Source organism: Podarcis erhardii, assembly GCF_964252035.2.
Source record: "Podarcis erhardii genome assembly, chromosome: 2".
In the NCBI taxonomy this organism is placed as follows: Eukaryota; Metazoa; Chordata; class Lepidosauria; order Squamata; family Lacertidae; genus Podarcis; species Podarcis erhardii.
In genome coordinates, this window is record NC_138498.1 from 108,675,380 (window position 1) to 108,694,841 (window position 19,462).

Genomic DNA, 19,462 nt, shown 5'->3' on the forward strand with positions numbered 1-19,462 from the left:
TGAGGTTAGATGATGTCATGTCTAAGCAAGTGTCATCCCACACTTTATAGTGCATTTCCCTCCCCCCGTCACTTTTTGCAAAAAGTCCAAAATAGTGACACACACACACACACACACACACACACCAAAAGCTCTCTTTTACTAAGCAACTTTATATATTGTGCAATCAACCTTTTTTTAAAAAACAATGTTGTACTTTATGGTGCTTTTTAAAATGTTGAAAGGTGCTTTGTGTTTGTTTGTTTGTTTGTTTGTTTGTTTGTTTGTTTGTTTGGTCTTCCACAAAGCACCTGTCTCTCACAGGACCACAATAACAGGCCAATTGCTATTGCCCCAGAGCATTCTGGGAATGGCTGGTTCTTGCTGTGCTCTTATTTAAAGAGAGCATTCCTCTAGCGTGAAAGCGGAGGGAGAAAATCTGAAAACCATCGCCCTTTCAAGCTCTCGGAAGCCGACTGATGAATATGAACTCTACTGTGGTCAAATGTGAGGAAATAGGGGAGGGGGGGGAATCTGGACTCAGGAACTCCAACTCCCAGCATCCCTAAGCACTAGCCATTCTGGCTGGGGCTGATGGGAACTGGAGTTCAACAGCACCTGGAGGGCCACACACTCCCCATTCTTGAGGCAGGAGAACGACAATCAAGCAATGGTGTGTCAGTGTTTCTAACACATAGGAATGGCTCAGAGAGCTGGGCTGTGGCAAGGTATTTTGGGGACAAGCCAAACATCTCAACAAGTGTCTATATTGTGAATCGGGGGGCCAAATGCAGCGCTTTAGGCCTCTCCCCCTGGCCCTTGTGACTCTTACCAGGCCACACCCCTCACCAGCCCTGCTTTGAACCTTCCTCACATCTTTGTCGGACTGGACTATGCCCTTGAACTCTGAACAATGCCTCTGATGTGTTCATGTGAAGAAGTGACCCTACTTTGTAAAGGTGAAATGTCCATTTGCTGCTCCACCCGTTCCGTTCTGGTCTCTGGCCCCGCCCATCACTGCCATGTGGCCCCCAGAAGCTCATGTGGCCCTCGGACTGAAAAACATTACCCTTTTGTAAATACCGATAGGCGATATGTTGCTTCACCGAAGAGGGAATCGCCTTGTCCGGAAGAACTGTTGGTTGGGATGTCAAGTGATTGCAATGGTTGGAACATTTTTGCTTGAGGAAGAATTTGGGGTCCTCCTTGCACTTCTGCCCTCTTCCGAACAGTGTGAGGTGAGCCCCCGTTTGTTCCTTAAAGGGCGTAGGAAGATGGAGCCCTTTGGCTGGGCTGCAGCATCCTAAAGTCGCCTCGCGACTTCACCCAGATATTTCATTGTGGGGACTAAAACAAAGAATTTATCTGTCCGCTGATCAGAAACATCCCATAGGTTGAAACTGGAATTATGGACCAGGCACTCTCTGTGAGAGTGGCCACTGAGGTGTTAGTGCTGCAATATTAGGAGGCAAATAACAGTGATACTGAGATTTCTGTATTTTATTGTATATGCTCCTTTGTTGTTCTATTGCTTTTGTGGAGAACACTGTGCTTATATGGGTGTGAAATGCAATGAACCTAACATCTTGTGCGCTTCATTAGCTTTTTTCCCTTTGGGAACAAGACTGGAAGTTTGTTAAACAACCAGTACTGATTAAGAATGCTTTTGTGCAGAAACCAGAAGGTGAAGGTGGTCTTCTAGGGAGGGCAGGGGTAATTTCAGAAAGACACGAGCGAGCACAGAAACACAACTATTTAAAGAATGCTCAATAACGGTGCTGCACAGTTATAGGAACATGGCTGTTTCCTACACAGAATTTGTGTCACACAAGTATCGGGTTGCAGGATTTGTGTCAGCAAATTCTTAAGTATACAGTGGACACTTGGGTTGCGAACGTGATCCAGGTGGGAGGCACGTTCATAACCCGCAGCGCCGTGTCTGCGCACGCTCAGGTTGCGATTCGGCGCACGATTTAGTGCTTCTGCGCATGCGCTGAAACCCGTAAGTAACCCGTTCCAGTTTCGGCACATCCATAACCCGAAAACACGTAACCTGAAGCGTCTGTAACCCGAGGTATAACTGTACGACTATATATGAATATATTTTTACTGCCGGGGGACCAGGGAGAGGCGTTTGAAGGATTTTCTGCACCAAGTGCCAAAACAATTTGCCTGGTATTGGGCACCTTGACTTTGTGGGTAGGCAGTGCAATGCATTCTCAGGAAATCATTTGTTAGGTGAGCGTTTGCATAATGAGTCCATGATTTCCATTTATTCCTATGGGGAAATTTTTAATGCGTTCCCGACCATAGAATTTCAACCCTGGCATGAGGGGGGTGGGAACCAGGAAAACCCTCTGAAACCTTGCAAAAGGCAAACAAGGGGGAAATGCTCTCATTTGTCTGATCTATCCCCTTACCTCCCCTTCCCACCTCATGGTTTCTGGCAAAATGACTGCACACGCAAAAGTGAGACTCGTTTGAGGTTGCTTATTTGTTTACAAATCACCCATTCCCACCACCCTTCTGAGTAATACCCCTCCCCACCTTCTCACTATATAGAAGGGTCTGGAAACTTCTGTTTCAGTGTATCTGAAGAAGTGTGCATGCACACGAAAGCTCATACCAAGAACTGACTTAGTTGGTCTTTAAGGTGCTACTGGAAGGAATTTGTTTTGTTTTTATTTGTTTACAGTACTACATGCAGGTCTGGCTGTTTGGATATCTGAATCTGTGGTGCGTATAGCAAGGTTTAGGTGTTAATTCAAGTTTGGATAAGTGAATTTGTGCATAACAAGCGACTGAATATGGGATCTGTGTGTACTTGGCAAAAAAACAAAACACCAAACAGAAAGAGAGAGAGAGGAAAGGTTCTTTTGATAGGGCATAAACTTTACTTTAAATAAAATACACATCAGAAGCCGGTCATACAAACACCCACACACACGCGCGCACACACACACACACACACACACACACAAACACAGAGTCGCTATCAGGCTGCCTCAAACCAGCAACTGGTTCTCATCACAGCCAAGGTCTAGCAAATTTGTTCTGAGAGGCCAAAACTGCCCCCATCCCCAGAAAACAGAGACACGGGGGCCTGTGGAGACCACTGAGGAGGGAGAAGAGAGAAGGGCTTTCCAGACCCACCTTTTGCTACTTAAATTAATGCAAATGTCATCGCCGTGGAGCAAAAGTGCCTCCCATCTTTTGACTGGGGCAAACAGGGATGTACCAAGTGGGTTAGATAGGCAGGAGATGTCTCAATGGAGGGAGCCTCCCGCCGCCTGTCTTCTCTCGTGGTAGCGCTGAAAGGCACCCTCAGGCTGCCAGTCTCTCTTCCCAGCTTCTGCACCGAGAGCAGATCACGTGTCTACACGCTGGAGAAGCTATAAGGAGACTGGTGCCTGCTGTTATATATCTGTTGCTGGCGTGAGATAAATGAATGGCATGCCTCATTTTACTGTAGTGTATGTCAAAAAAAAAGCCCCATAGGGAGCGCAAGAGTTCCGTTTCTTTTTTAAAAAAGGATATTTTACTATATCGCAGTCTGTGGTGGCAATCCAATGAAAGCAGACTGGGGAGGTTCTCTAAAATGCAGAGGTTTTTAAAAAGTCGTCTTCTCAACACCTACTCAGCCACCCAAAACAAATCATGTAAAAAGAGCAAGAACGAAGAAGCAGCAGCAGCGTTTCCTTCCTGCATCCTTCCCTGCTTTTCTTCCCTCCGTTTCAAGCGCTCCAGCCCACCTGGAGAAAGATGATGGCATCGCTAATAAGCCAACAAACCTAAGGTGAAATGTGCAGGGGCGCAGAATTCTCCCCAGCATACAGTGCTCCCAGGAAACAGGTGCATGCTGGTGGGGAGGGGAGAGGGGGAAATAAGGGGCGGGGGAAATGGGGGCTCGATGAATGGGGGCCAGCAAAATGCTCGAAATTTCCAAGCAACTGGGGCCTGGGTGCACAGAGGACGGCAGGGCGTCTGGGTTGCGCCAAAGGCTGCAAATTGCGGGGGAAATTCAGCCCTACGGGCCACACTTCAGCAGACGGGCCTAGCATAACCAATGCGCTCCCAAGACCTGCCTTTCTCTGCGTGATCATTCCTTTTGTGCCCGACCCCTTCTTCTCCCCATTTCCCCAGGAGGGCGGGGGTGAAAGGGGCTGCAGGAGGGAGCGGGGGTGTTAGGGGTATGTCAGAGGCTGATGCTGCGGTGGTGCTTGAAGGGGTGGGGCTGGGCTTCGCGGCGCTGCTCCCGCTCCTCCAGCTCGTCGCTGTTGAGGCTGGCGGCGTCGGACAGCCCCAGCAGGTGCTCCACCGAGTCGAATTTCTGCAGGTCGGAGGCAATGGTCTGGAAGCTGAGCACCGAGAGCGTGTCGGAGGAGGCGGCCGGCTCAGGAGGCAGCGCCGCCGCACCGTAGAGCAGCGCCGGGCTGGCCTCGGCGCCCACCGGGGAAGCCCTCCGGCCCACCAGGCGCTGGAGCCTCCGGGCATGGATCTGTTCACTGATCTGCTCCAGGTTCCGCAAGGCCACAGAGTAGCGCATCTTGGCCTGGCCCACCTGCTGCTCCAGGGACGTCACCCGGGCCTTGTGCTCCTGCACGGCAGAGAAGGAACAGGTGAAGCGTTAGGCCAACATGCACACCAACCAGGCTTTTTTTTTTATTTTTCTGGAAATGATTTCAATTTATTTATTTATTACTTTGAAAAAATAATACAGTGGTACCTCAGGTTAAGTACTTAATTCGTTCCGGAGGTCCGTTCTTAACCTGAAACTGTTCTTAACCTGAAGCACCACTTTAGCTAATGGAGCCTCCCGCTGCCGCCACGCCGCCGGAGCACGATTTCTGTTCTCGTCCTGAAGCAAAGTTCTTAACCTGAAGCACTGTTTCTGGGTTAGCGGAGTCTGTAACCTGAAGCGTATGTAACCTGAGGTACCACTGTAATCATAAATAAATAATAAAAATGTGTACCTCACCCACGAGACCATTCCATTGTAACTATCCAACCTCCCAAAATTTCAACACCTCTTGCGATGGTTTGACCCCTTTCCATTTTAACAGTACACATTCTACAAACAGCTTCCATGTCTTCTCAAACTCATTTCTCCTGCATATTCCACGTCCTGCCTTAATGGCATGGGTTCATTTATCATTAATAGCTGTATCCCACACCTCTTTATACCATTCTTCTATTTTATATTCTGCTTGCCCCTTCCACTTCCTAGCTGTAATAATTTCTGCAGCTGTCAATAAATTTATGAGTGAGTCCTTCACAGCCTGCGAACCTTCCACTCCATTGTAAATTGATAATAATGCTACCTCTGGACTTTCGATCAGCTTTAACCCAGTGATTTATTTCTGTTATCTCCTTAAACACCCTTTGCCAATAATAAATGTACATATTTACACCCCCACCACATGTGAACATAATTCCCTGCTGCCTGGCATCCCCTCCAACATAACACCAAATATTCCTTGCTTGTTTGATTTATTCTGATACCGTATTTTTCGCTCTATAGGACGCACCGGACCATAGGACGCACCTTGTTTTAGAGGGGGAGAACAAGAAAAAAAAATTCTCCCCCTCTCTGCTCAGCGCCCCTTCAGTGAAGCGGCAGGAGAAACGGAGCCCCTTCCATTTCTCCTCCCGCTTGTCTGAAGGGACGCTGCGCAGCTCTCCCTCTCTGCTGAAGCCAGGAGAGTCTTGCTCTCCTGGCTTCAGTGAAAGGAACCTGAAGCCTGCGGAGCACAGCGGGAACTCGCGCTGCGCTCTGAAGGCTTCAGGCAGCTACCCCTGAAGCCTGGAGAGCGAGAGGGGTCAGTGCGCACCGACCCCTCTCGATCTCCAGGCTTCAGCGAAAGCAACGCGAAGCCTCCGGAGCGCGAAGGGAGCACTCCCTCTGCGCTTCGGAGGCTTCGTGTTGCTATCGCTGAAGCCAAGGAGCCTGCATTCGCTCCATAGGACGTACATTTCCCCTTAATTTTTGGAGGGGAAAAGTGCGTCCTATAGAGTGAAATATACGGTACCATCTCCAAACTAATTTATAATAATTTTCTTTTATTCTTATAGACAACACTTTCAACGTACCACGCATTTAAACCCTCAGGCACTCGCTTCAAACAGTGGCAGATCCCCCCACCAAAGGATTCTGGGAGCTGTCATTTGTTAAGGGCACAAAGGCTGCCTGAGTCCTAGGACCCAGAGGAAGGTCTCACCTCAAGGATTTGGTTGAACTGGGCCTTCAGCTCAAAGTAGGGCTTGCTCTTCACAATGACCCGCTTCAAGGACTTCTGCAGTGACTGCACCTTGGCCTCGGCCTGTTGGCAGAGCTGGGTGACACGCTGGTGCTCCCTTTCGCTTCGCAGGCGCTCCTCTTCGGCCTCGTTCACCTGAAGGGCGGGAAAGGGGCAAGTCAGAGCGAGGATGCTCTCCAAGCCTTGAAAGCTCACACTGGGAACCTCCCACCCACTCTGCAGTCACTTTGTCCTCCCCAGCAACCAATTCTTTCCCTCTTCCTCTATTTTTCCCCATTTTTTAAATTAATTTCCCAAAATTTTAAACTAAAAAACAAACATACTTCATAACTGTACTTAATCCAATCTTAATAACATTGTTGAGAGACTTCCTCAAATTCCCTTGACTGAATTTCATTATATATCATTGTAACGGATTTCCAAAACAAAATCTCATAAAATTTACTTAATCCTCTTAACATCTTTGTTTCTTTCCATCTTTGCTTTAAACATAATATTCTATAACTTCACATATTTAAATCCTTAGCCTATCTATTTTTTTTGCAAGTATTTCTAATTAATTTATCTTAGCATATTTAAGTAAGTAATCTTTGAAGTTCTTCCGTTCTTCCTGGTGCTCCTCCTCCTTCTGGTCACGGACCCTTCCGGTCAGGTCGGTTAGCTCCGAAAAGTCCATCATCTTCATCTGCCATTCCTCTTTCCCTCTTCCTCCAGTTGGCAGAGATGCAAGTGGTATGTGGAATCTCCCAACCTTACTAACTTCAGCCTGTGTGTACCTGAAGGTGCGTCTCCACCCCCATCGCTCAGCCTGAACACTGAGGTCCAGCTCCATGGGCCTTTTGGTGGTTCCCTCACTGCAAGAAGTGAAGCTACAGGGAACCAGGCACAGGGCCTTCTTGGTAGTGGCACCCACCTTGTGGAACACCCTCCCATCAGATGTCAAGGAAATAAATAACTATCTGACTTTTATCTGAAGTGTATCTGAAGAAGTGTGCATGCACACGAAAGCTCATACCAAGAACTAACTTAGTTGGTCTTTAAGGTGCTACTGGAAGGAATTTTTTTATTTTGTTTTGACTATGGCAGACCAACACAGCTACCTATCTGTATCTGACTTTTAGAAGACATCTGAAGGCAGCCCTGTTTAGGGAAGTTTTTAATGTTTAATCAAGAATTGTCTTTTTGTTGGAAGCTATCCAGAGTGGCTGGGGCAACCCAGTCAGATGGGCAAGGTATAAGAAATTATTATTGTTGTTCTTGTTGTTGATGGGCAAGGTATAAGAAATTATTATTATTATTGTTGTTGTTGTTGATATTATTATTATTATTATTATTATTATTATTATTATTATTACAGTGGTACCTCGGGTTAAGAACATAATTCATTCTGGAGGTCCGTTCTTAACCTGAAACTGTTCTTAACCTGAAGCACCACTTTAGCTATTGAGGCCTCTCACTGCTGCTGCGCCGCCGGAGCACAATTTCTGTTCTCATCCTGAAGCAAAGTTCTTAACCCGAGGTACTATTTCTGGGTTACTGGAGTCTGTAACCTGAAGCGTCTGTAACCTGGAGCGTATGTAACCCAAGGTACCACTGTATTATTATTACAGTGTGTTGGATGGTATGATCTGTATCCAGGGGCGTAGTGGCAAATTCAGGAGTGCAGGGTCTTTTTATGATATTCACAGCCAAGCCCCCTTCTAAGATTAGACAATAATCTGATAATTATACAGTAACAATGAGAGGTGTCCTGCAACGATCGGTGCAGATCTCCACGTGTTGCCTTTCAGCTAGATCTGCTGTTTTATGTGCACATACACAGGCACATGATTTGAAGTGCTCCGTATCTTCCTTAAGAGTGCTCTGAGCTGCGTTTTCCACGAAGGTCCACTGAATGTCACAGAATTCGCACACCGTTGTCTTGAAACTGAAGCACCTTGCGCGTCCCCAAATCCTAGCTTTGGGGCAACCAAAGACTAAAAAGCTCCCCTTCCATGCTGGCTGGGTGGCTTTAAGACACCGAAGACAGGGACGGACCCTGCTTCAGAAATAGAAACAGGCCTTCAACCTCCCATGACTCCAGACCACTACCCCACTGGAGGGACTACCAGTCCTTTCCAGTGGCGTAGCGTGGGGGGTGCAGGGGGGGCCGGCCGCACCGGGCGCAACAACTGGGGTTAGGGCAAATCCACGGGTTAGGGGGCGCAAATCCACGGGTTAGGGGGCGCAAATCCACGGGTTAGGGGGCGCAAATTACTTGCCTTGCCCCGGGTGCTGACAACCCACGCTACGCCACTGGTCCTTTCAATGTTGGTGGGCCACCATCACCCCTGAATCTGGCCAGACTACAGCTGCCACCATCCCTGAGTGTTGACTTGTGCTGGCCGGGGGCTGATGGGAGACAAGAGTCTGACGACATCCGCAGGGTTGCAGGCTCCCAATTCTTGTAGGCCTTCCCCCTCACCTTGCACGTAGCATGGTTGAGCATCTCCTGCCAGGTGGGGTCCAGCCTGTTTTTATCAGCCATGACCCCCTGCTCAGCCACAAACACCATCTCCCGGGCCGCGTTGTGCATGCTGACGGCTCGCTCGTACCGCAGGGCAGCCTTCTGGGTCTCTTGCTGTGCCTGTAGTGAGTGGAGGAGAGAAACGCAACGCAAACGAAAATTCCATTAAAAATCCCCCAAGCTTTTGTTTCCCCCCAGAACACACATACACCCCTCTCCCCTTGTTTTAAGCACTCCCTCGCCCCAATTCTCTCACCCACACTAGCTAGAGCAGGGTTAGCCAATGTGAGACCACCTCTGGGTGCTGTTGGACTCCAACTCCCATCAGTCCCAGCGGTCAGGCATGATGGGAGCTGGAGCCCAACAACATCCCGAGGACACCACATTGGCCAGCCTTGACGTAGAGTTATAATCAGAGAGGAGGGAAAGGTGGAGATTTGAAACACACAGGGAAAAGAATTACATGGTGCAGCTCTTCAGACATGGAGGTGGCACGTTCGACTGCTCCCTTACTTTAAATAAAGTAGATCTCTTCATATATAAAACTAGCGTATCAGAAAAGAGCCTGCAACAGAATACCTCTTCGCTGACAGGCAGTGTTAGAAATTAGCCAGGCGCCAGGAGCATTTTGCAACCAATTGCAACCATGCAGAGATCTCTGGATGCCAGACTGGCGACTGGGGAGAAGGATCTGAAATATTTTCCTTGAAGTTTGAATTTGTGTTATTGTTTTATTTGATGTTTTAATGTGTTGTTAACCACTTTTGAGATTTATTCTTTAAAATATAAAGTGGTGTAGAAATTAAAATTAATAATAATAATATTTAATAATAATAATAATAATAATAATAATAATAATAATAATAATAATAATAAATAATCAACTCCATTTGGGGGGGGGGGACTCCATCCCACTGTGGTGACCTTAACCTAGGTTTAAAGTGCCATTTCGCAATTAGATTATATATCTGAGTTTCTAACAGTGCTGACAGGGTAGGGTTTTAATTAAGTGCAAGTCGGCTATTTTGTTTTGTTTTGTATACAGTTATTCATGTTGACAGACACCCCACATCATCATTGTCACGTCATCCATTGACATTCATGTTATCTGAAGCTGCTAATTGTGGGTTTTGGTCCTCCACACTGCTGTAAGCCATTCCGGACAGGATAAGCCCGGCTGTTTAAAGCTGGGAACAGGATTACGTGTTGCTGATAGCATTGTGTTTACATTATTCCTCACAGGTAAAGAATGGGCCTTCTGCCAGAAGCAGCTCAAAAACCCAAGGTCCTGCCAAGAGCCTTTCAATCCATTCCTCCCCCACGCAAAATAATTCATAAAACAGCTTAAATCCTGTTTATAAAATCAGTTGTCCTGTGGCAACTCCCTTTAGCCTCCAATCTTAGGTACAGGGGATGCAGAACAGGGGTCAGCAGCCAATAGGAACCAGGCAGAATTTTGAGAAAGTGCCGTGGGCACCAGTCACAAAATGGCTACTGTGGGAGAGCAGCAACACAAAATGGCTGCCATCTATAAGATCAGAAAGGACCCACAATATGGTGCAGGCCTCCCCGCTCAAAACAAATGAGGAAAGGCACCTACATCGGCCATCACTGTGCTTGCTCACAAGAAGCAGCTTCGGGTGGAAGGCTGGGTGTCCAATCCTGGCACCCAATGAAATATGAGCAAGCGCAGAGTGGCGTTCAATATGCAAAACAGGAATTCCGAAGGAAAAGCAAACTATTTCTGACACACTGTGGACTTTTAAGGGAATGTTTACTGAGACTTTTCATAGGGGCAGCTTCTTTCCACCTTTGACAATGACTTGTGGTTATTTATGACACAAAATAAAGCTTAGAGAATTCTGGAACCCCCAAATCAGATCCTTTAAAGATTTATTGCTCTACAACAGCCGAAGAATAGTGGCAGCTTCAGGGGTGAAACAGAGGGAAATGTTAACAGATACCTCCTTGGCCAAGCGCCTGGCCTCGTAGTAGGGGCGTGCTTTCTCGATACAGTTCCCCAGCTGGGAGCCCTGAGCATTCAGCTTCCTGGCAGACTCCGACAAGATCCTTCGATACGTGGTACGGGCTTCCTGTTGAAACCAATGGCGCAAAGTATGTCAGTGTTGAACGAATCGGCCTGCATTAAATGCATGCCTAAGATGGATTTTACGGGTTGCTGCAGTGCCGTGGCTGGCCCCACAGAGCTCAAGTGCTGCGTGAATCATATATGCACAAGGGCAGATCACACAGGGTGTCTGGAACGCATGGTTACTTCGCACACCCATATCCGTGGAGCCCTGATGGAGGTGCACTGCTGGTGCACGAAGCTGCAGATTGCAAACAGGTAGTAAACACGACCCCATCACATTTCGACTAAATATCAGGAGGAGGCTTCCTAATGCTAGGATGTGTTTGGCTGTGGAACAGACTGCTACTGGTTGTGGTGGACAGCTGCCTGTCAAGAGATACTGCAGCTGCACTCTGCAGATCCTGCACTGAGCAGCAGATTGGGCCCCCAAGGACCCTCCTATGACAACCACAACTAATAATAATAATAATATTTTATTTATATCCCACCCTCCCCAGCAAAAGCCGGGCTCAGAGCAGCTAACAACAGTAAAATAATACAGCATTCTAAAATCAATTCATTCTAAAATCAGTTCAAATCAAATTGATGGCAACCATTGGGCTAGAGTTCTGTGAGGATTACCGAAGGAGGGGGTCAGACTGTGCCTTGACCAAAGGCCTGGTGGAACAGCTCTGTCTTGCAGGCCCTGCAGAAAGATGTCAAGTCCCGCAGGGCCCTAGTCTCTTGTGACAGAGCGTTCCACCAGATTGGAGCCACAGCCGAAAAAGCCCTGGCTCTGGTTGAGGCCAGACCCTTTTCACTACAACAGGAGTCTCTAACCACCAACCAGCCTTGAGACACAGGGCTGTAACTTATATTCAGAACAGACCCATTGAAATGAATGGCCCTAATTTGGTCATGCTGATTGCCACCCCAACCTTATTACATCCGTGGTCCTCAAAGTATGAGGCAGGTCTACATGGGGGAAGGATGAGTTGCAGACGACTCCAAACAGAAGCCAGAAAACAGAGCTTAAACTGAGTCGTACCTATTAGCTGATATTTTCCTTTTACAGTGGTGCCTCGCAAGACGAAAAGAATCCGTTCCGCGAGTCTCTTCGTCTAGCGGTTTTTTCGTCTTGCGAAGCAAGCCCATTGACGGCTTAGCAGATTAGCGCTATTAGCGGCTTAGCGGCTTTTAGCGGCTTCGAAAAAGGGGGGGAAAGTCGAAAAAACTCGCAAGACATTTTCGTCTTGCGAAGCAAGCCCATAGGGAAATTCGTCTTGCAAAGCGCCTCCAAAACGGAAAACCCTTTCGTCTAGTGAGGCATTCGTCTTGCGGGACACCACTGTATTTTGTTTTACCGCAAGTATCTTTCACCGTCACATTAGTAGAGGGAACAAATTACCCCACACGAAAAGGCCATTTTCAGTGCAATCCCTATACATTTAAGTAACTGCAGGGACAATTTCCCTCCCCAGTTCACTCTACCAAATGCGCCATGTTGCAGGCAGTGAGTGAAACTGGGGACATCTGCCTGCTGACTTGCCAAGGGATAACGCAGCCTCGGTGGAGGGGACAGAAGGCAGGAAGTGTTCGGAAGCGGGAGGGATGCTGAAATTGCTTTGAAGGTGCTGCCTTACTCACATCCAGCTGCAGCTCCACTCGATTGATCTCTTCGTTGGCCTGATTGAGGTGTTCCAGCTCCTCCTGTGGTCAGGGAGAAAGGCAGACTCAAGAGACAGGCACCGGCATAGTGCAGGAGGACACATTTGTACAACTTCTGCCCCTTCATTCCCTGAACCCTTTCCTAGCAGGCCTATAAGAACCCAAGAGAAGTGGCTGGATCCAGCCACTGACTCATCCTAGTCCAGTAACCAATGGGACGCCCGGAAGCAAGACATGACTGCTACAAACTCCCCTCTTGCAATAGGGACGCGGGTGGCGCTATGGTCTAAACCACTGAGCCTATTACTTGACGATCAGAAGGTCAGCGGTTCAAATCCCCGTGACAGGGTGAGCTCCTGTTGCTCTATCCCAGCTCCTGCCAATCTAGCAGTTCGAAAGCACGCCAGTGCAAGTAGATAAACAGGTACTGTTATTATGATTATACTCAGTTTACTGCCTCCAACAGTGAAGTTAAAGTGTGGCAATTGTGGCGAGTAGCCATTGATAGCCTTGTCTCTTTTTGTGCTCATGCTCTTAAAGTGGAATGGGAAAGAATGTGTTGATTTCTATATTTTCTTAGATGAGCACTTTTTAATTTTTTTTATTAATTGTCATCATCATCATGGCCCAGTTTCATTTCTGTTTTTATATTTGGCTTTAATCCTTTTGTGTGTGTGTGCTTGCTATTTTTATTATGTAAGGTGCTCTGAGACACTTTGGTGGGAAAAACTATATAATCAATGAATCCTCCTCCTACTTTTTAAAAGCCATCCAAGTTGGTGGCTGTCACTGCCACTTGCGAGAGCAAACCCCGCAGTTTCAACTTTGTAACTCTTGAAAAGGTGTCGGCATATGTACCTGGCACTACCTGTAAACACATGCAAATTGTTACTAGGACGAAACCTGCACTCCTCACAATAAGTGATAGAAAATTATATGCAGCTGCTTGCTGGACATATTCTGCTTAACAGATAGAGCATATGTATATATAAACTGGGGATCTAAGGCAACAGAGAATGAATAGATGGAAAGAAAGGCAGGAAAGAAAAACAGTCAGGCCTCCGATTCCTATTCCTGAATGTAGAGGCAGAAGGCACACAGAGGGACTCAGGTTCAGTCTTGAAATCTCCGCCATCTTGGCAGTCCCATCAACCCCAGCCAGCATGGTCAATGGTCAGAATGGATGGGAGTTGTAGTCCAGCAACCTTTGGTGGGCCCACCAAAGGTCCCCCATCCTTGACTTCAAGAATCTCAGGTAGCAGGGCTAGAAAACATCCTCCTGCTGCTAAAGTTGCAAAACAATGAAGCAGGGACGGAGCAATGGAGAACTTCTGAAACAACAATGGGACACTAGGTCAGCCCAAGGCATGATGGAGAACAGCAGCAACGGATAGACATAATATATTACAAGGACAGGAAGAAACATTAGGGACAGAATAATTGCCACACACAGGAAGAACAAGGAGAGAGTCTGAATGCTTCTTCTGTAGGCGTATAAATCATTTAATGTTGCATAAACCGTTTAATGTTGAATGGAAGTTGTTAAAACTGCAGTTGCAATACAAGGGATTGTTATTTCGACTGGAGCGTAATTGAAATTTACGAACGCAGAAGTAAAGTAAATCATCAAACCATCAATTCTAGCATGCGGAGTGGGGCCATCTAAATTGTATAATTTGGTATCTCAGTGATTGGTATTATTAATTTGGGATTGTTATAATGAGGCTATTATTGGATTACGGTAATTGAAAAGTAATAAAATTATTATCAAAAAAAGAAAAGAAAAAGAAAACATCCTCCTCACCTTGGGACGCCCAAAATGCCAGGAGGTCTCAAGAGACAATGGAGTGTGCCTCTGGGGGCGAAGTCAAACCGCTGACTTAGCAGCACCAAAGTGACCTCCCTGGGGCGCAAGCCTGGGCAGTGTCTATGGAGGTCCTGAGCTGCCCAGAGGACAAGACCCCGCTCTCGGCCTCACTGATGTGGTCCAGAAAGCAGGACAATACATTTGGCACCTCCCATGTGCCATTCTGCACATGCTATAAAGGGAAGTGAGGGGCAGATGGGGCTCATCAACCTGGGAAGGTGGGAGAAGGAAAACTCTTATCCTAAACTCTTTTGGGTTATCGCTGGGAGAAGAAAAGGCTAAGGAGTAAAACCCTACACAAATCCAGAGTGCGGTCCCTACCTTCCACTGGGCTGCAGATTTGAAGCGTGGTACCCACCCACCCGGAATGCGGGTGGCGCTGTAGGTTAAACTGGGGGAAATGTACCACTTGGAAAAGGGCAGGGAGCTTCCTGGTGCCTGAAGCATACTGTTCCTGGCAACCCCATGATCACTGGATGGACGAGCATTTTCATCTGTAATTGCTTTCAGAATGTTTTTAACTGAAATGGTTTTACCTGTTTTGGAATGTTTCTGCCTTGTTTTTCCTCTTAAATGATGTATTTGTGTGCCGCCTTGGGCTCCTTGGGGAAGAAGGGCGGGGTATGAAAACCAATAAATAATGCTAATGGTCCCCCGTTCATCCCATGACTGTAAATGGACCCACTTAGCTTCCACAGGGTTGCTGCGCTGGGTGGGTGCCAAGAGCCAAACTTACTGCTGATTACTTTTGCTCAAAGGAATTCTTGGATTTACTAAAACAAAAATGCTGGCAACTAGCCCTGAGGCAAAGGAAAAAAAACAAACACACTATTGGGCCATTCTGTTCCTGCTTGATTGGAAATGCTAAGTGGCTCGCTGGCAGCAGGGCCAAGAGGCGAGTCACAGTAGTTCAACTGGTTTCTGTCCACACTTTCAATACAGCCTTAGAGCAAACCAGATTACAAGCTTACATGGAGCAATCCCCAAAGAACTGAATGGCAACCCAGGCCCTCCCAGGTCTCCCATCATGCAAGAGAATGCAGGAAGAAGTATCGTACTGGTTTCCAAGCACAATTCAAAGTGTTGGTGCTGACTTTTAAAGCCCTAAACGGCCTCGGTTCTGCATACCTGAAGGAGAGTCTCCATCCCCATCGTTCAGCCCGGACACTGAGGTCCAGCGCCGAGGGCCTTCTGGCGGTTCCCTCACTGTGAAAAAAGTGAGGTAACAGGGAACCAAGCAGAGGGCCTTCTCAGTAGTGGCGCCCACCCTGTGGAATGCCCTCCCATCAGATGTCAAGGAAATAAGCAACTATCTGACCTTTAGAAGATATCTGAAGGCAGCCCTGTTTAGGGAAGTTTTCAATGTTTGATGTTTTATTGTGTTTCTGTATACAGTGGTACCTTGGGTTACGCTTCAGGTTACAGACTCTGCTAACCCAGAAATAGTACCTCGGGTTAAGAACTTTGCTTCAGGATGAGAACAGAAATCGTGCTTTGGCGGCGTGGCAGCAGCAAGAGGCCCCATTAGCTAAAGTAGTGCTTCAAGTTAAGAACAGTTTCAGGTTAAGAATGGACCTCCAGAACAAATTAAGTACTTAACCCGAGGTACCACTGTATACTGGAAGCCACCCAGAGTGGCTGGGGCAACCCAGTCAGATGGGCAGAGTAAAAAATAAAATAAAATAAAATAATAAAAATGCTATTTTTCTTACCTGGATGCGGGGGTCAAGCTCCTCCTCTTCCTCCTGTCCCTCTTCTTTCCTCTGGGAAGTTTTGGCATCACCGCTGCCACCGTCACAGATGGCTTCAGGCACGGATGTCCTCTGCTCCTCTCCCTCTTCGGTGGGCATCCTCAGCTCCCCGGGAGGTGTTTCCCGCCCATCACCCATGTTCATACCCAGCACCAACCTCTGGTCAGAGTCCTCCATGCCCAGCCTCCGACGCCCCTCTGCAGCCTCCTCACCCGGGCGGTGTGGCCTCGTCACAGAAAGGCAGGCACCATTCTAACGCCAGGCCCATCCACAGAGCATTGGCACAGGGCTTCTGGGTTTGCAAAGATGCATTTGGCACGCGCGGCAAGGGAAGCAGGCGGAAATTTACAGCGCTGGTCTGGAGAGCGATGGGGAACCCTCCCGGGACCACAAGCTGACCGGAACAGAAGAAAGGATGCCAGACGATTCTTTGAGGAGCTTAAAAGGGCTTTAGTCCTGAAGGTGCTGAGAGAGGCACATAGCAGCAGTTGCTCACTCACGGAGGGGGTGGAGAAAATTCCCCACCAGGCATATCCTCCACCCCCTCATCTACAGCACACCCTTAAGACACCTCCTCCAAGGCCGCATCCAGCAGCAAAGGCGAGAGAACCGAAGCAGTCAAGCGCAGGCTGGGCTGGGGAGGAAATGAAAAAGGAGACTGGTTAACTATGCATATTGTAAAAAGGTAAAGGTGAAGGGACCCCTGAGCACTAGGTCCAGTCGTGGCCGACTCTGGGGTTGCGGCGCTCATCTCGCTTTATTGGCCGAGGGAGCCGGCGTACAGCTTCCAGGTCATGTGGCCAGCATGACTCTGGAGAACCAGAGCAGCGCACGGAAACGCCATTTACCTTCCCGCCGGAGTGGTACCTCTTTATCTACTTGCACTTGACGTGCTTTCGAACTGCTAGGTTGGCAGGAGCAGGGACCGAGCAACAGGAGCTCACCCCATCGTGAGGATTCGAACCGCCGACCTTCTGATCGGCAAGTCCTAGGCTCTGTGGTTTAACCCACAGCGCCACCCACGTCCCAATGCATATTGTAAAAGGCAGCAAACAGCAAAGCTACATCCCACTCAGCCAGCTGCAAACCCTGTGTGCGTTTACACATTTGCAATCTTATTCCGGTTGCACCACAAATTGCAATGATGCCTAGGAATTTAATTCGGACCTATGTACCTCTGGCACCTGAAAATGTTATTCTGGCTTCAACAAAAAGTGACGCAAGCATACAACAGAAGCCGCCCACCAGATCTGTAGCTAGATAATCTCTTGCCACAATGGGTACATGTCACAATGAAGAACATTGCCACGCTTGCCACAACTATAAGAGGTTTGAAGCTCTGCCAGGAATGTTTATTGCTTTCTTCTAGGCATCTAACACGACAGATAGGAATAGGAATAGGTTGTGGGAGAGGCCACAGGGAGCTTGCAGCCTAATGCATAAAATATTTCTAATCACGTTTAAATATTTAACCATTTGTTCCTGATCAGTGTTGATTCTCTCCCACCCTAAACATATCAGCGCCCGAGATAGATAATCCACATTTTCCAGATTGCTAGATGCCAAGAACTCATTTCTAGGCTTCTGGGAACACATGTTGCCATAATAACTCTATTGTTCTTGTGACTTGAGACACACAGCTCAGTCCTGTATCTACTGCTCCTAATCAACAGCACACAGTTCGTATCAGATCAGCTGTTTATTTATGAACACACATAGTGCCTGCTGGAGCTATCAGGACCAAGATCATTTGCCTGTGACCTAAACTGCTTCCCTCTTTGTGCGTTCTGAGTTGCAAGATCAAAACCGCATAAACTTCAGAGCTGCTTTCCTATAACTCTTGAAAGGCTTCTGATCATTATGGAAGATAAAGCAGTAAGAGACGGGGACAATCATCCCACTGCCCTAGCTGCCTAGAAATGACAATCACCCTCCTCACCACCCCTCAATTTCCTTTCTGATGCTACCATCCCTGCCCATCTTCAAATCCTTTTAAATCCTATGAAGCATTGGGCATGCCTCAACAGCCCTCTTCCCTGCAGAAGCAGAGTCCAAACATGTCTTATTGAACCAAGAATATTTGCTGTGAGCCACCCATAGTGGCTGGGGAAACCCAGCCAGATTGGTGGGGTATAAATATTAGTAGTAGTAGTAGTACTTCCCTTATCCACTCACTCCTGCACCTCCCCCAGTTCCCCCAGCCCCGGTCAATATGTAGATTGTACACTACTTGGGGCAGGGACCTGTCCTTATTTCCACCCACCTCCCCATCGTCTGCCAAACATCATAAACATTGGCAGCACCGTATGGAAACGGTCAATTGCTGTTGTTGCCTTTCGTCTTCAGCTGCGCCCTATGTGAAATCTCAATCATCCATTACTACTACTAATAATAATTTTGCGCCACTCTCTGCTTAAATAAGGGCTTTTTTCGTCTCCGGGAGCTGAACCACCCACCCTTGCCAGTACCCCTACCACCCGGCGGTCGGTCGCTCCCTCGGCGGAGGCGAGGAAAGGGAGGCTGCCAGCGCCCAAGAGACCCCCCCCCCTTTGAACCCGGGCTCGAGCTGCCATCGCCCTCCTCCCCCCGCTGGGCCTCTACGCGCCGCCTCCAGCGGGGATCCCCTCCCTCTTTTGCGTCGGCCTCCGGGTTCCCCTCCCGGGGAAGCGCGCGCAGGGAAGCCGGAACCACGGGGCCCCCCCTAAAAAAATATTTTTTTTAAAAAAATCGCTCTATTTACCTCCAGCTCCAGCTGCAACCTCCTCCAACCCCCGCCCAAGCGGAAACGGAAATCCTTCCTCTTCCCCCCCCCTCCCCGACCCCAGGGAAACCACCCTTCCCTTGCGCCCTGCCCTCGTCCGTACAGCATGGCGCTCTCCATGTCTCCAAACAGGGCGGCTGTTTTTGCGCAGCGCGCATTTCAGCGCCCGCCGTGGGGTCTTTGGGGCGGGGAGGGGGTCTCCAGACAGGCGCGGGACGGGATTTTTTTGGGGGGGAAGGCAGTATATTAGGCTTCCAAAGGACGGTTTGAAGACGCCCGCCTGGAAGCGCCATGTTGCGTTACGGACAAGGGAGGCCCTGGAAGCTGAGCTGGGCGCGCAAGGGCTTTTCCACGCAGCCCGGCCGCCTCCGCAAGATGGCCTCGTGCGCCTGCAAGGGAACCCAATCGCGCGGTGCATTTTCGTGCTGCGAGGCTGGAGGGTTTTTCTTTTTCTTTTCTTTCTTTTTAAGGTCATCGGAGCCGGTTAAGCTTGCCTCTGAGCAGCACTCTTAGGATTGAACTGCGCGTTGAGCCTGCCCCGGGCAATCGGCGGCTGAGGCTCGTCGTGGGATCGGTGCTCTGGACGACGAGCAAAGCTGGTC

At 48.4% G+C, this 19,462-nt stretch overlaps 1 protein-coding gene across 2 annotated transcripts; it reads right to left on the minus strand.

The window, feature by feature from the left end:
• Positions 1 to 2,850: 2,850 nt before the first annotated feature.
• SH3BP5L (SH3 binding domain protein 5 like) lies at positions 2,851 to 18,911 on the minus strand. Of its 2 annotated transcripts, XM_081853630.1 has the most exons (8): positions 18,840 to 18,911; positions 16,061 to 16,733; positions 13,687 to 13,812; positions 12,461 to 12,523; positions 10,707 to 10,835; positions 8,701 to 8,862; positions 6,198 to 6,371; positions 2,851 to 4,576 (listed from the first exon to the last, which is right to left on the minus strand). In XM_081853630.1, exons 2-8 carry the CDS (start codon positions 16,274 to 16,276, stop codon positions 4,175 to 4,177), a joined length of 1,272 nt encoding a protein of 423 aa, XP_081709756.1. In that variant the 5' UTR covers positions 16,277 to 16,733; positions 18,840 to 18,911; the 3' UTR covers positions 2,851 to 4,174. The 2 variants fall into 2 exon arrangements, with proteins under 2 accessions (XP_081709756.1, XP_081709757.1); XM_081853631.1 differs by lacking the exon at positions 13,687 to 13,812.
• Positions 18,912 to 19,462: the final 551 nt, after the last annotated feature.

Coding starts and splice junctions, on each gene's coding strand:
- SH3BP5L (XM_081853630.1), bottom strand. CDS start 16,276: ATGGAGGACTCTGACCAGAGGTTGGTGCTGGGTATGAACATGGGTGAT. Junction 12,524..13,686: donor CTTTGGTGGGCCCACCAAAG/GTTGCTGGACTA, acceptor CCCTGACCACAG/GAGGAGCTGGAACACCTCAA. Junction 4,577..6,197: donor AGTTCAACCAAATCCTTGAG/GTGAGACCTTCC, acceptor TCTGCCGTGCAG/GAGCACAAGGCCCGGGTGAC.